Source organism: Argopecten irradians, chromosome 3, assembly GCF_041381155.1.
Source record: "Argopecten irradians isolate NY chromosome 3, Ai_NY, whole genome shotgun sequence".
Classification (NCBI taxonomy): domain Eukaryota; kingdom Metazoa; phylum Mollusca; class Bivalvia; order Pectinida; family Pectinidae; genus Argopecten; species Argopecten irradians.
The window spans coordinates 32,347,069-32,362,491 of NC_091136.1; the positions used below are offsets into that span (position 1 = coordinate 32,347,069).

At 35.2% G+C, this 15,423-nt stretch overlaps 2 protein-coding genes across 2 annotated transcripts; one reads left to right on the forward strand and one right to left on the reverse strand.

Annotated features, from left to right (window-relative positions):
* Positions 1-963: 963 nt before the first annotated feature.
* Positions 964-7,875, forward strand: LOC138318259 (protein YIPF4-like). Its single transcript, XM_069260465.1, has 6 exons — positions 964-1,163; positions 3,691-3,859; positions 4,671-4,842; positions 5,322-5,399; positions 5,715-5,828; positions 6,388-7,875. Exons 1-6 carry the CDS (start codon positions 995-997, stop codon positions 6,523-6,525), a joined length of 840 nt encoding a protein of 279 aa, XP_069116566.1. The 5' UTR covers positions 964-994; the 3' UTR covers positions 6,526-7,875.
* A 1,227-nt stretch (positions 7,876-9,102) lies between these two features.
* Positions 9,103-14,137, reverse strand: LOC138318260 (kelch-like protein 12). Its single transcript, XM_069260466.1, has 2 exons — positions 14,058-14,137; positions 9,103-12,959 (listed from the first exon to the last, which is right to left on the reverse strand). Exon 2 carries the CDS (start codon positions 12,943-12,945, stop codon positions 11,005-11,007), a length of 1,941 nt encoding a protein of 646 aa, XP_069116567.1. The 5' UTR covers positions 12,946-12,959; positions 14,058-14,137; the 3' UTR covers positions 9,103-11,004.
* Positions 14,138-15,423: the final 1,286 nt, after the last annotated feature.

A 15,423-nucleotide genomic window follows, 5' to 3' on the forward strand; every position in this document is an offset into this window, starting at 1 on the left:
CTTATTTATCTGGCACTTACTGCAGTCTCTTAGCCATTGATCAGTTTCATAAATCCAAAGATATACATGTAGTTATCAAGCAGTAATATTTTCATCAATAGACATAACTTCTTTCTTGTTTTAAAATACTTTTATTCTATTAAAGGCCCATTACCTTTCCGGAGCAAAATATAAAGGTTTCTTAAAAAAACATTAATAACATCAGAAAATGCATACCGATGACCTAAAATAAGGTTACGACACCAAACATATGCAAGATTTCCTGCGTAATATATGAAAACAGTGGAGAGTCAATTCGCTGTTTTGCCGTCTGGCGCAGTGATAGTCAACTACCGCCCGGTATTTAGGACGACGGCGGGAAACATAATACGACCCGCGTTATGAAAATAAACATGTTATTTATTTTAATCAAATCGTTCAGAAGGTGATAATAAATGTAGTATTAACGGAAAGTTAATAATGTTTGCGACTCTACAAAATTATCGATCTTGTTTTACATTCCCATTTAAAAGAATTTAAGCCGTTTCGGAAAGGTAGTGGGCCTTTAACTCAAGTAAAAGTAGACTTCTCTATATCGACAGTGAATTCACGAAATGTATTATAAGTAACATCTATCCATTAGGATGAGAGCATTTTTTTTTTTTTTTTACAATTTCAACCATAGATACAACGTACGTTTATTTCTGATAAACTGATATGTGCGCTCTAGATAACGACCGTATGTTTTGTAATTTGTCCGCCTGATCCAACTTTTGTGTTGTACATGTATTCTTCAGTGTGACCTCATAAATGAAGGCGCTCTTGTATTTGTTTTCGTATTATTATAGATAAATTTACTTGTTATCTACGGGTTTTAATTGGTTGATTTTATAACTGAATATATGTTTTTATAGTATATGCCTAGCTATCGAACAAAAGTTCGGCCTAAAACCTTTTAAATACATATATTGTATAGTTAATACGAAAATAAACCTAAAATTCAGTGCTACCCAAAATGGCGTCCATGGACACATCGCGATCCACATCATCAAGAGATTATTCTTTAACTATGGATGATTTCACTTCACAGCCGCTGGGCTCCAGTGAATACAAAACAAACGAACCTGCCGTTTATAATCCATCAAATGACGAGTTTCAATTTGTACAACAACCACCAAATCTCGGTAAATTGACTCAGTGCTAACACTAGTAACAGGAACATTGTTACTTAAGGTTCATGTAATGGCTTTAAACAGTGATATTTTGCAAGCCTAAAACGCATTACTGTGCTGCAATTGAACAGAACTAATTTCATTAATTGTTGGTATATACCCTGGCTAACTGTCAGTCTTACTGTTGATATGTAATTTGTGGAGCTGCTTGTAAAATACAGTAAAATATGAGAAAAATGTATAGTTCTGGAGAAGACATAGAACTCGTGTGAATTGCATTGATGGAACCAAATAATCATGCCATCGTGTTCAGTTGTGAATATGCCAGGTACTCCAACAGTTTGTTTGGCAAAATCGGACCAGCAAATAGCGCAGGAGCCTAGTGTAGTAAATGCAAATGGCTGCTATAAATGGCGGATCGAAAATATCGCATATAAGAAGCCATCTCAATTGATACAAATGTTTTTATAGACACCAAAAGGTACTCTGAACATAACAAGAAGACTCTTCACGAAAAAAATAGTTCAAACAATCTGTTTGGGGCGAAAAATGCAAATTTCCGGAAAGAGCCTCAAAGTCCACATTTTAACTATTTTTTTCGTAAATATTCTTCTTGTCATGTTCAGAGTACCTTATAGTGTATATAAGAGCACTTGTATCAATTAAAATGTCTTTTTATATGCTATATTTGTGATCCGCCATTTAAAGCAGCCATTTGCATTTACAACAATAGGCTCCTGCGCTATTCGCTGGTCCGATTTTGCCAAACAAACTGTTGGAGTACCTGGCATAGTCACTACTGAACACGATAGTATGTTTATTTGGTTCCATCAATGCAATTCACACGAGTTCTATGTCTTCTCCAGAAATATACATTTTTCTCTTATTTTGCTGAAATTTACAAGCAGCTTCACAAATTACTTATCAACAGTAAGACTGACAGTTAGCCAGGGTATATACCAACAATTAATGAAATTAGTTCTGTTCAATTGCAGCACAGTAATGCGTTTTAGGCTTGCAAAATATCACTGGTAAAAGCCATTACATGAACCTTAAAGTACTCCAACACTTTTGATAATGTGTTAGAAGTTATAATGTTTTAGAAGTTTCTCAATATCGACGTCTTATATTATTGGATTACAGATGCAGCCGCCTGTGGTTTTACTGTGTCTTTGGCACGATATGCAAGTGTCGTTCAATGAAAATGCTTCACCTTTTTATAACCATTCTACAAATCAAGGACGTATATGAGAAGAATAAGTCACACTGGTTTTTTGGGAAGTCCAAGGCAGGCGCTTTTGTGTTTGTGCACTGACTGTGTCATTGGGGCGACGACTGATTTTCCTTTGATATCCGCCGGCGCAGCCTTTGATGTAGCTTGCGGGTGCGAGGGTTACCGTCTTACTTTCTGAAGCGGGGCCGTCATTTCATGAGCTGTCGATTATTTTTAACGAAAATTTAAGACATATCCTCTAAATATTCCGTCTTTAAAGCAAGTAATATACGTCGTGAAATTTAATAAACTTTACAATGGTGTTTCGTTTGACTCGATAAGACAAGTATTTGTTGAGAAAAACGGTTTTTATTCCCGGTTCATAGGCGTCTCGCGTGGTGTTTAGTAATATAAAGAGACAGACACGAATCCTTCTCACCTCTAACATTTTTGGAGTACAAATTAACATGTAATTAACAGGTTGGACACAACCCTGCATTAATCCAATAATATTAGATCTCGATATTGAGAAACTTCTGATGGGCACGACGACGTAATGATCAAAAGTGTCTCGTCGTGCTATACCTCTAACATTGTTGGTGTAATCCCTGCATACGAATAACAGTAACCTGATTAAAACATTGAAATGTATTTAATAGCAATGCTCTTTTTTCTTTCTAAATTTATAAAATCAATATATAAAAATAAACAGAAAAAAACAAAGTGTGATGTTCAATACACTTAGGCGGACAACAAAGACTAAGTCATTAAAATTGCTCGTTGCAGAGAGTGTCAAAAGCATCATGCATGTCACCATTCTGTGTTTACTATAATACATATTACGATTTAAATCAAAGACACGAAATAAATGAGTTAAATTGCCAGTACAGTAGAAGTGCTCATTTTGAATAATAATAATTTTACGTTTAATTTTGTTGAACAAGTAAAACTTATTACCTGGTATATTCCATTTCCAATATTCATAATGAGTAGAAAGGGTGGTCGAGTGGTGTAGTGGTTAAACCACTCACTTTTCACCTAGCTAGCTGGGGTTTAATCCCTGGCACAGACATGAAAAAGTCAGGAGTCACCTGCCCAATCATCTGGATTTTCTCTATGCTCTCCAATTTCCTCCCATTTGAAGACCCCTTGGGTGCTTAAATCCAGGCCATCAAAAGTGCTTTGTATAAGTTATAATTTATTTTGCAATTAATGTATTATATTTTTATGATCATATTATGTATTCTTAGATTGTTACATTTGTATTATTCTCTTCAATTACAATTTTAACTTAAATACATATTTCATAATTGCTTGTATACGTAGCTGGAAACAAGGTTGAAGGTACTATGGAGATGTCTGCAGACTTGAAACCATCAGATTCTGCATATGGAGTGCGGCCTCGTGGTGCTGCATCACAGTTTCTAGACAAGAAAGGTTTTTCCTGGTTACTGGAAGAGGAGGATCTAGATGAGGAAGATAAACAACCATTGTTGTAAGTTATTAATCTCATGGTAACCAGGTTTCCAGATTATACAGGTTTTAATTACGGGTAATCTAAATTAAGAAAGAAAATGTCGTACAAATATGCCAGAATACACAAGGATCTAGATTAGACAGGGGCCAGTTTATACTGTAGTTTAGTACATCACATGACAGAATACTGGATTCTGATTGGCTACACACATGGGTACTATTTGCAATAGTGCCCGGGCAAGCAGGCACTATTGAAGTGGCACGAAATATTGAATGTTAATGTATTGTGACGTCACCATTGATTACATGACGTCATTATAACGTTGCGCTTCGACCAAGACGTCAAAATGGCGGACAAGCTGTTGTGTGGGGGGATAGAAGCAAATGTTGCCTTTCTACAAAAGACAGTTACTCATGTTCTATATTGATCTACTTTTAAATCTTCGTGAAGCTGAATACCGTTTTATAGAAACACAGATTTCTGCAACAATTCATATGTTGTACTGTATAATGTAACAACGTGGTTTTGAAATGTAGATAGCATTGCGAGGTATCGTTTGACGTGTTTCTGTTACGATGACTTGAAAACGGGTCTCATGTGAGGGTGATGTACTAATTAAACCCATTATGGCCTGGTTGAGAGGGCACTATTTGCCTCATATTAATGTCTCGTGATGGGATAATGCCCTTGCCTTCAGCTCGGGCACTATTCCATCCTTCGACAATACTATGAGGCAATAGTGCCCTCTCAACCAGGCCATAATAGATAAATATTTGTGGTACCCAAAAGATGATTGTATTGTAATGTATGATATAAATTCCATTTTTAGAGAGGCACTTGATATAGACCTGAAAGACATTTACTACAAACTACGGTGTGTACTGTTTCCTCTGCCTCAACTCGGCTTCAACAGACATGTGGTGAGGGAAAGTCCTGACTTCTGGGGACCTCTGGTAGTCATCCTCCTATACTCGCTGGTATCACTGTATGGACAATTCAGGGTGAGATGGCATAAATCCTCTAATCTAAACTTAGATCATATACTAAACAGTTAAATAACCTATCATGAACACAAATGGTGAGTGTAATCAATGATGAAGATTAGAATGAATTGAGAATGCCTGAATTAATCCTTAGAATTGTAAAATAATGATACCTTATATGGAATATGTTATGCATGAATTATCTATCCTTAGTGAAGTCTCTAATGTGGTTCACTGACCTCTATGGATTTACCAGTAAGCCAGTGATTAGCCAGTTACAATTGTAAAAAGTCAGACCTTATTTGGTAGAAGTTCAATATTTTTTCAGACAATATGTCATTGTTCTAAAGATACTTTTGTTGATTTACAGAATAACTGAATATTTCCATTCAAGAATTAATTTGAAAGTTCTAAACAAAGAAATTCAAAAGAAATATCCGGTAACAATATATAAAATACAGAACATATTTGTTTACTTAAGTGTTATGATGTTACAGGTGGTATCGTGGATAATCACCATTTGGATATTTGGCTCCCTTATCATCTTTTTACTGGCCAGGATGCTTGGTGGGGAAGTAAGTATTTATGGCCAAAACTGGTGCTACTTATATCCATTCTCTACTGTTCTGAATTTAGAGTAAGAATTAGAAAAACATATAGCTTTGTATGCTGTCTTTGCATAGTCTGAACAGTTGTGAATTGAGGCAATCTTGATTAAAATCATCTGCACATGGCTATTTTGTTACATCCATTCAGACGTAGTGTTTGGTAAACCATGAACAAATGATTTTAATGAAATTGTAAATTTAGATCAAGACATTTCTTTTCAAATTAATAACTCAGTATGGTACTGATATACTCGTTCAACAGTAAACCTTCTGTATTTACAGGTGAGCTACTCCCAGTGTCTGGGTGTGATTGGCTATTCTGTCTTACCACTGGTCATCACAGCTTCCATCCTCCCTCTGTTCAGATCTCTACACTACTTAGGACTGTTAATTAAGGTTGGTATAGACCAATAACAAAGGTCTGAAAAAAACGATACTGTATTGCATCATATTAAAGACTTGTTATTCAGTGCTAATGGTAGTTATATTATGTTTTAATCTGTCAACTTTTTGTTGACACCTGACCTTTCAATCATTTTGTTACCTTCACATTCAGATTATATTAATGTATAGTTGCTGTGCTGATCCTCAACTCAAATGGTTCATTTTAAAGATAATTTATCCTTAGCTAATGTGTTTAAAATTCATAATATTGCCAAATTTCTTTGTGACCTTTATAATGAAAGACATCAAGTTTTTGTTATAAAGCAAACCCAGAGGCCAACTCAATATTCGCTCTTCTAAGAAGAGAAATCTTCTTAAAAGATCTTCCTGAATAGTGAAAGAAGAACTCTCAGGCACAGAAGAGCTACAAATCGAGTGATTTGAAGTTATATTTTAGAAGTTGAGGGAAATCAATTTAGGCTCAGAACTTTTATAAATACCATTATTTGATAGTACTGTGTTCTTGTATTGGTTGGATATATGGTTGATGATACCCCTGTATTTGTTACAGTTTTGTGGTGTAATTTGGGCTGCCTACAGCGCTGGTACGTTACTGTGTGTACAAGAACTCCAAAATAAGCGTCCTCTTCTCCTCTACCCAGTGTTCCTCCTCTACATCTACTTCTTATCTCTTTACACTGGTGCCTGAACATCCTCATTGGTGAATCTACGTGAATCATTCTGAATTATCTGGAAATGTAACATCACTCCAATAGCATCTGAATCAAGACCTCCAAGGATTCATTATTCAGACAACACAATCAAAGTCTCTAACAGAAACACCGTGGCAGCTTCGTATAATCGCCACAGACTAGTGGGATAAAATTAATAGTTGCCATAATGCCATAAATGAATTCATATTGACTTTATGATAAAAGTTGATATTTATCATATATATGCATGGATTCATTTTCTTCAAAGAATTTGATGTATTTTGAGCTTGGAAGTGTCATTGGTATGTGAGAAAAGAGGATGGTACTAATTGCTTGATAGGATTGTATGAGAACAAATCATATATGAAAGTATGTTTGGTTTTTCCCTAAAAATAATCCTGAAAAAACAGTTGTCATGTTTAGATTTATTTATGCTTCAGTAGGTGGTATACATGTACTCTGTTAGATATAAACTTGAGACTGTCTGAGATGTTTGGGATAATGTGAGTGATAGCCATGTCTGTGATATAACATAGCTTATAAAAAGCTGACTACAATCAGTGTATCTCTTAAGCTTGGAAACAACAATGTACATATATACTGTTCCTGTAATTTGGAACTAATTCATACTGTCATAGTTACAACTCAACATGCTAATAAATTAAACATTGAGTGTTTAATCTTCAGCATAGAAACATGATGCCTGCAATTTGGAACTAAATCTGAACAGTCACAACTCGCTAGTAAATTAAACACGAGTGTTTAATCATAAGGTTTGTCTTCAAGAAAATTTGACAAATTATTGTTTATTGTAAGTAAAACAGAAGATGAGATGATCATCTGATTTAGCTTACATGAAACATTTTTGATGTTTTGTTTTTGTGGTACAATTATGTTTGTTTACATGCTTTGAGCTTTCACTTATTTAATGATTTTCTACAGGAAAACATGTGATGTATATAATATTTAAATATTAAAAGTTAGGCTGTTTATCAAACAAATTTATATCAGCAAATATTATATGTATTTTCACAAATATTGTTGTCAAAAATTATTTTACCATGAAAATGTTTTAGTGGTTTTATGATAAATCAATGCATATAAAGACAACAGCTGATCATGTGATATGGTATGTACTTAAAACAAGCAAGTAACCCACTGTATCCATCATGTTGCTTGGTGACTAATGATCATGTGACTAAGTAACTAATGATATTATTAATGATCATTTGACAGTATCTAATGATCATGCTTGTTATTTTTTTCATGTCACTCGGTTTTGTGTACTGTATTATACTACATTGTAATTATATGGGAATACAAAAATATTAAATTTGGGAGTGATATTAGTAATTCTTTGTTTTATTTGAAGGCGACCATCATTCTACTTGTATTCAGGACTGTAAACATACTACTTTTGTATACAGCACAATAAAGTTAACAAAATTAATTTTGGATAAATAAGATTAATGACGATATCACACAAAATCAATTTTGAATGAATAAAAGCTATGATGATATCACACAGTCACCATTTTGGTTTACCGATGACATGCAGAGAATGCAAGAATGAGGTCTCTTAGTGACATGTTCCCATCAGTATATTCAGTATTAAACCTAAGTAATGAGACACAATATATTAAGCAAAATTTTACATGCAAGAAGAGCTCCTTAGTTACTTTATATACAATAAAAATATTCGTACATTTGGCTTGCTTGGTTTTAACTGTCTTTTAGTAACAGCTAATGTCTCCCATGTATGACAGTCGTCCAATCCATTTATGCTGAGAATCTACCACTTCAACTTTCTTTAGTTGTAATTCTGTATCTCTAAACAACGGATGAAAGAAGTCTGTTAGTCACCTTTTATGATCATGCAGTTGATGCAGCAGGTACAATTCTGCATGACTCAAAAATTTGATGGAAAGTCCCATTTTTAGGTCAACTGACCAAAGGGGATGACCTATTGTGCTCTGTCCGTCATCTACAAACTTTTGATTCAAATGACTTCTCAATAGCTAAAAGACCAAGAGACCTGATAGTGGGCTGTGGGACTGCTGGGATGAAGAGTTACGAAGTGTATTTAGATGAGTAACCGTTGCCACCTTTCAAGATCACAGCCTCACAAGGGTTCCCGTCAATAACTAGTAGCCCTAAAGACTCAACATCAGGAGGCATATAGCATACTGCTGTCAAGGTCACAAAGAGGTCAGATATATATTTGAAAATACTCCAATACTTCAAGAATCACTTCACTTTCACCAATTAACAATTAATTAGAACTGTAAGTCCATGGTAACTAATACCTCCTTTATCTCTGATTTCTGATAATGTGATAAAATGTTCCTCTGTTATGTTTCCATGGTAACCATTATTGAAGCATGAGACATGTCAAATTACAGTATAAACATCCATAACACCATTGACCAAGTTTGAACAAAATTGATCAAAAAGCTAATAGAGTAAAAGATAAAAAGCATGCTTACAACAACTTGTCTATATCTTCATTCCACATCAAGGTTCCTGTAAGATGTACGAGTATTCTATCAAACAAATACACAGACATTTGAAAATTTTATCAAATGATTTTATTTTATCACAAATGAGACATTTTTGTGGAATGTGTATTTAATACATACAAATATGAAGTATTGGAGACAATAACAACAATCAAGACACAACATACAACAGCTCTTCTTTCATTTTAAAAAAGAGAACCATTTGATAATTAGTATAAAGGTCATGGTTCTATATCATTATATATATCTCAGATCTAATGTATATCTTTATCAAGAATGATTTAAACTGTAACACTAAATAAAAGTTGGTATATCTTCTCTTATATTTCATACAAAAGTCTGTAAAATATCATCAATATTGCAACATATGTGATATTGGTAATACATTGCAATAGGTCAATATATACATATGCATGTACAGATATGTATTTGAAGGTATTTAATAAAACAATATCGACCTTTGTCTTTTAAGCAGGTAGAGCAATAGCAATAGCGCAATATACACAGAATGATTTAATTTTATCAGCCACAAGCTACAGCAAGAACATTAGTTTCATATTCAAGATACATGTATAAGTATCATATATACAGTTACAACAGTCTTAAAATGCAACTCAAAATCAAAATTGGTATGGTGTATCGACATAGAGCTAATTTTACATGGATCAACAAATATGAAAATATCTTAGTACAAAAATATAAACATTTTGTACATATTCTATAGTAAATACCCTCAAACCCCAGCTTCAACTGCTTATAATCTCTCTAATTTGCTAGTCACTGGCAAAGCATTCACAGTGTGTTATGTTATCACAATGTAGCCTATCTTTATAATCATTATCCTTAATATCCACTGGTATATAAAAACTAAATGCTGTTTGCGTTTAAATACAATACACACCATTCAAATTGTGACAAGCCAAATTAAAAACTAATTTATTTGAAGTGTAAAAATAGTGTCGGACAATGGTAAAAATATCTTTGGTTTTGCGTTTATCATTTGCTCTAACTGTGTTATAACTTTGCTAACTAAACATAGTTCATTATCATGCAATATCATGGATGTTCTCCTTGAAATAACAATATCTGATATGCTCGGCTAGTGAAGTAATACCTGTGTAAAAAACACACAAAATATACAGTTAGAACATACTAATTATGCATATTATACTGAGTGTGACATAAGGTATCATAAGTAGCACTATGGTACAAACATACTGTACTAGCAACAAGTAAACCATTGTATCATCAAGAGTTACTTCCCTTTATATATCTAATGTTTGATTTATGGTTGGGTGGTGTAGTCGTGGTTATACCACTCGCCTTTCAAAACACCTTCAAAAACTTAAGTACCCAGTCATGATCAGCAGAAGCTGAAGTGCTCTAGCATAGTACCATGGTAGTTTAAAAAAAGTAATCTAGCCATCCACCTCTGGGTTGCAAGTTTGAAACTTATATGGGACAATTGCCAGGTATTGAATGTAGGTCCATAGTTTTCCATTTGGCTCTCCTTTGGATACATCTTCTACACCTGGTGTGACATAAATGACCCTGTCTATAAAAGGTATAACAAATAAACACTAAACTTTGACAGACACATTGTATATATTTAGTATAGTCACCAGATAGTCTAAATAATATAAAAGTAAATCATGCCTGTTTGAAAATAAACAGATTATTTCACACAAAATATATGTCTAATTCAAAATATATAATATATGTGTGTTCCTGGATATGATATAAAAATAACTTTAATTGGGTAAGTGTAAGCAGCATTCTAAAGGAAATAGACGTATTCTGCATTTTTGAGCTCTGTTTCTGCTACCATCAAATATTCTCATATCACAGAATATTTTCAATGGCACCTGCATGGTTACGACAAGATACTGCAAAAATGTGGTATAAAGGTTACCATGGTAATCTGACTGAGGATTACTTAGTAAAACAAGTTCTGCTCTAAGTGTCTACCTCAGGGCGGAAGACCTGTGACAGTTTTCTGGTGTGGAGCTTGGCTGCAATACAGCTGTAGTTTCTTGTGTCACAAAGGGTTTGTTCAATAATGTCCCACTGGCCGCGACTGAAGTCGAGGCGACACACAATGTTACGATAAGTTTGGTGAGTGAGTCTAGAACTCTCAGTCATTCCACATGCATACAGTGCCATATTCACAACAGCTAGTCCTACATTATACATGGCCTCTGGAAGTTCAGGGCCAGGCCGCCACTTGTTGTCAGCCATGCTGAATATCTCGACAGACTTGAGAGCTTGTCTATTGATTGTGTGAGAACTTTGGGAATAGATCTGACCACCAGCAATGTAGATTTCCTCGTCTACAACACATGCACCAAAATTAAATCTCGGAGTTAGCATTCCAGCTCTGGTGATCCACTGACCTTTGACTGGATGGTACATCACAACAAGGTTATGAGCCCCGACACCTGTTCTCCCTCCAAGGAGGAAAACATGCTCCTCATGTACAACACATGCTAGATCTACAAGTGATGTCGGCAGCATGCCCTGATAACTCCAGCGATTCTTGTCAATGTCATACACTTCAATGATTTCTGTAGGGTGTTGATTTTCTGTAAGACCCCCAAAACAGTATATCTTACCACCCATGGATGCAAGAGAAAAGTTTGATTTGGGGAATAACATCGGTGACAAGGCCACCCACTTGTTATGATCGTTGTCATAGCGATAGAAGTCCTTACTCACAACTCTTTCTTCAAATTCATCCAAGGAATCATCAGAGTCAAAATGTTCACAGCTATCGGAGTGGTAGATATAGTTCCCACCGCCAGCAAACAGTGTGTTTTTGTCAGTGACAACACCAGCCAAACTTTCCACATCAAAATCACCATATCTTCTTGAAACAGGGAAGTCATCCATGAAGAAAGCCTCTCTTGTCAAGGGGTTGTAGCAGTTGATGTAGGGTCGTCTGTTCTCTGTTCCTCCAAGTAGTAACATACAATGCTCAGGCTTGATCATGCCAGAGCGCAGTGCCAAACTGAAGGTGCTCTCTCCCTGATAGGAATGAGGATTGCTTTCGAACTCCTTCAGATCTTGTAGAAGAGAAACACATTGCTTGTTACCCAGAATAAGGTCGCTTTTCATCACTCTTTCCTGCATGAAACGTAAAGAAATGAGACCGAAGCGAACTTGTGTCATCAATTGTCCCAGAAAACCTGTACGGCCTTCCTGTGCTCCGACCCAAGCTAATATAGCCTCAAAGACAATGTCTTCTTTATCAACATTTAGTTCATCACTGGCAACTAATTCTGTAACTTTATCCACAGGAAGCCGTAAAAATTCCTCACACTGGTAGACATCCATGAAGTTCTTTTCAATATGTTCTCTAGCTTTCACCTGCAGTGAGACACAGCTATGAGCCTGAGCAAAGCAGTAGATACCAACACAGTTACTATTGTCCAGCTGGGTCTCCAGAAACCTGGCACAAGCCTTGTGGACAGGGATTATCTGAAACATGGAAGCTGCAGCCAGTAAGTTCTGAACATTCTGCTGACAAATTTCCATTGACCCTGTGTAAGCGTAGGACACAACCTGGCTCACTGATTCAAAGTCTACTTCAAACAGTTCCACTTCGTCTTTCCTGCTCTCATTCAGATCTAAGGTGAACATGGCTTTGAAGTATGGACTAGCTGCTGCCAATACGACACGATGAGTCGGCAGTTTATGGCCGTCCACACTTAGAGTAACATCTGTCAGCAGGCCATCATCATACAGCACCTTCATCTCCTTCAGGAACTGTGAACTGTGCACATCGTTGTGGAAGACCATGGAGTCCATACTATTGTAGAAGACATTGTAGTCTACACTCTCTCGCTCAGACAGCCAGGAATCTGGACTGCCTGGTCCAAACGGTTCACAGACAGACATCTGGCATGGCTTACCTACAACAAGGAACGTAAAATAAGGAGGATATACAAAACAGTCTACAGCAACAGTAAAAAAAATTATTTCCTATTATTATTTGTGTTAATCAGATATATATATATATATATATACACGCACAGAATTAAACACCAATTATTGCTTAAATGTTTATGTTCTGTCGGCGGTATAAAGCATTTTAAAATTCAGTATTGTATTGCATTGTGAATTACATACAAATTAAAACTAGTTTTAATGTCATTTAAATGCAGACATGAACCGTATTTGTTTAATTTTGTAATCGGAAGTGAAGGCTATAATAACTACAATTTTATCAATTAGACGCTGATATGTCAATACATGTACAAACTTATAAACATGTACTCCTTGCATGAGGTTGCATGGCGAGGTTGCATGGCGAGGTTACAAGGCTCGCCATCTCACAACCTCGACTTGAAACTTCGACTTGAAAGTTAAAGTTTAGCAATTAAAAATCGGCTCTAACTGGTAACCATAGTAAACTGCTCTCTAATTGGTGAAACAGGGAGTCATTTAAGAAATGAAATTGCGATCAAGATAATTAAATTTAATTAGATTGTGAGGAAAATACTAACAGACAGTTATCTTAGTGATCATACTAACAGACAGTTATCTTAGTGATCATCTACATGTACTTCATATTCTAGTCAGATCAGAGTCACATGTCTGACAGTCTAAGAGTCTTGATATATAATAGTTGTTGTGCTTACTGTTCAGTATATCTCCACAGTTAACAACAGTGAATCAGTCTTTTTGAATATAACACATGAAGCTGACTTTACTAAACTTTTTGCAACGATTAAATCGAATTTTAATCTGCTATGCAATCTAATATATTAAATGAATCAATCGTGTGAAGATTATTTTATAAGAATTAGGACTAACAAATCGCAATATAGTCCTTCTAAGCGAGACCTCGCACTGTCACACTGTTGTTTATCAACTTTCCGTTGTAACAACGAATGGTTCAGTGATTTTCTCCAATTCTAGCAAAGTTTCGTTGTTTTATGCTCATCAGTGAACTTATTTAGAAGCCTTAACACACAATAGCGCACCAAAATATGTATATTATTACTTACATAGCTAATAGAGAAGAGATTTGGCCACTTTCTGTTTACATCTGTCAACACTCAACCAAGGGCGATAACCCCGATGAATCTTGACCGGAAGTAGAAAATTTTAAGGTATCTTACCCCATAGATAATCTCATATTTTTTATTCGATGGTCATGAAGTTTAGATTTATCATTGAAATATAAACAATTAGTTGTTTATTGATAAAGAATGACAAAAATAACTTTAAACGACCCAAAGATAACATCAAAGAGGAGGAGGGGGGGGTGTTATTTTTTTTCTCAGTTATTCTTTCACCTCAAAATATTTGATAAAACTGGGAACATGTGAACAATTTATGCATGATTCAGGTCATACACTGATCAAATCTTATGAATAATTCTTGTTTTACCCAAATAATCTTGATATAAAGTCACCTTTTTGCTGGTTTTTTTCCCCTCGAAACAACTGATTCGACTGTTTGTTAAAGTAATTATTAAAAGTATATTTCCTGACAGACGTGCAGTTTTTTATACAGGCCTGTGAGGGGTTTGTCAAGGCTCATCTGAAAACAATATAAAAATCACCAGATTTGTCTTTAATTCATAAATGAACAACTAGATGGCCAAACCAGTAAAAATGTATTATCTCCATGTATTTCAGGACAAGACATTCTTTTAATGAAATGCAGTTGAAGATTCTTCATTTTAATAACAAGGGCCTTAAAATTTTAACAGTCAATCTGACTACCTTAGCAATAGCCGTATCTTGAAAATAGATCAAGGTCATTAATTTTCACAACTTTGGTTGCCCTTTACCCCAGTTATTGAGAAGAAGTTGTTCAAAGATTTTAGCCTATTAGACCCCTGTGACTTGAAAGAAGGTCAATCATTTTCACAACTTTGGTAGCCCTTCATCCCCGCATACTACAGACCAAATATGAGCACTCTGGGCCTAATGGTTATTGGGAAGTTGTTCAAAGATTTTAGCCTATCAGACCCATGTGACCTTGAAAGTAGGTCAAGGTCATTCATATATCCCAGCATGCTACAGGATAAATATGAGCGCTCTGGGCCTTACGATTATTGAGAAAAAGTCGTTTGAATGAAAAGTTTACGCACGGCGAATAGCAGATGCCAACGAACGGTGCATGATGACTATAGGTCAATCTGACCTAAAAACTTGGTAGTCTGTCACCTCAGTATACAGACTAAATACCAGGTCTCCTGACGGTCAACTTAATGAAAGCAATAACATTAATATGCTCATTTGATTAATACCTGGTATAAGTGACCTTCAACATTCATTCAAATTAATGTACTTTGTAGCAATATACAGGCCAATGATCATATATCATATCTTTTAGATTACATATATTGAGAAGTCAATTGAA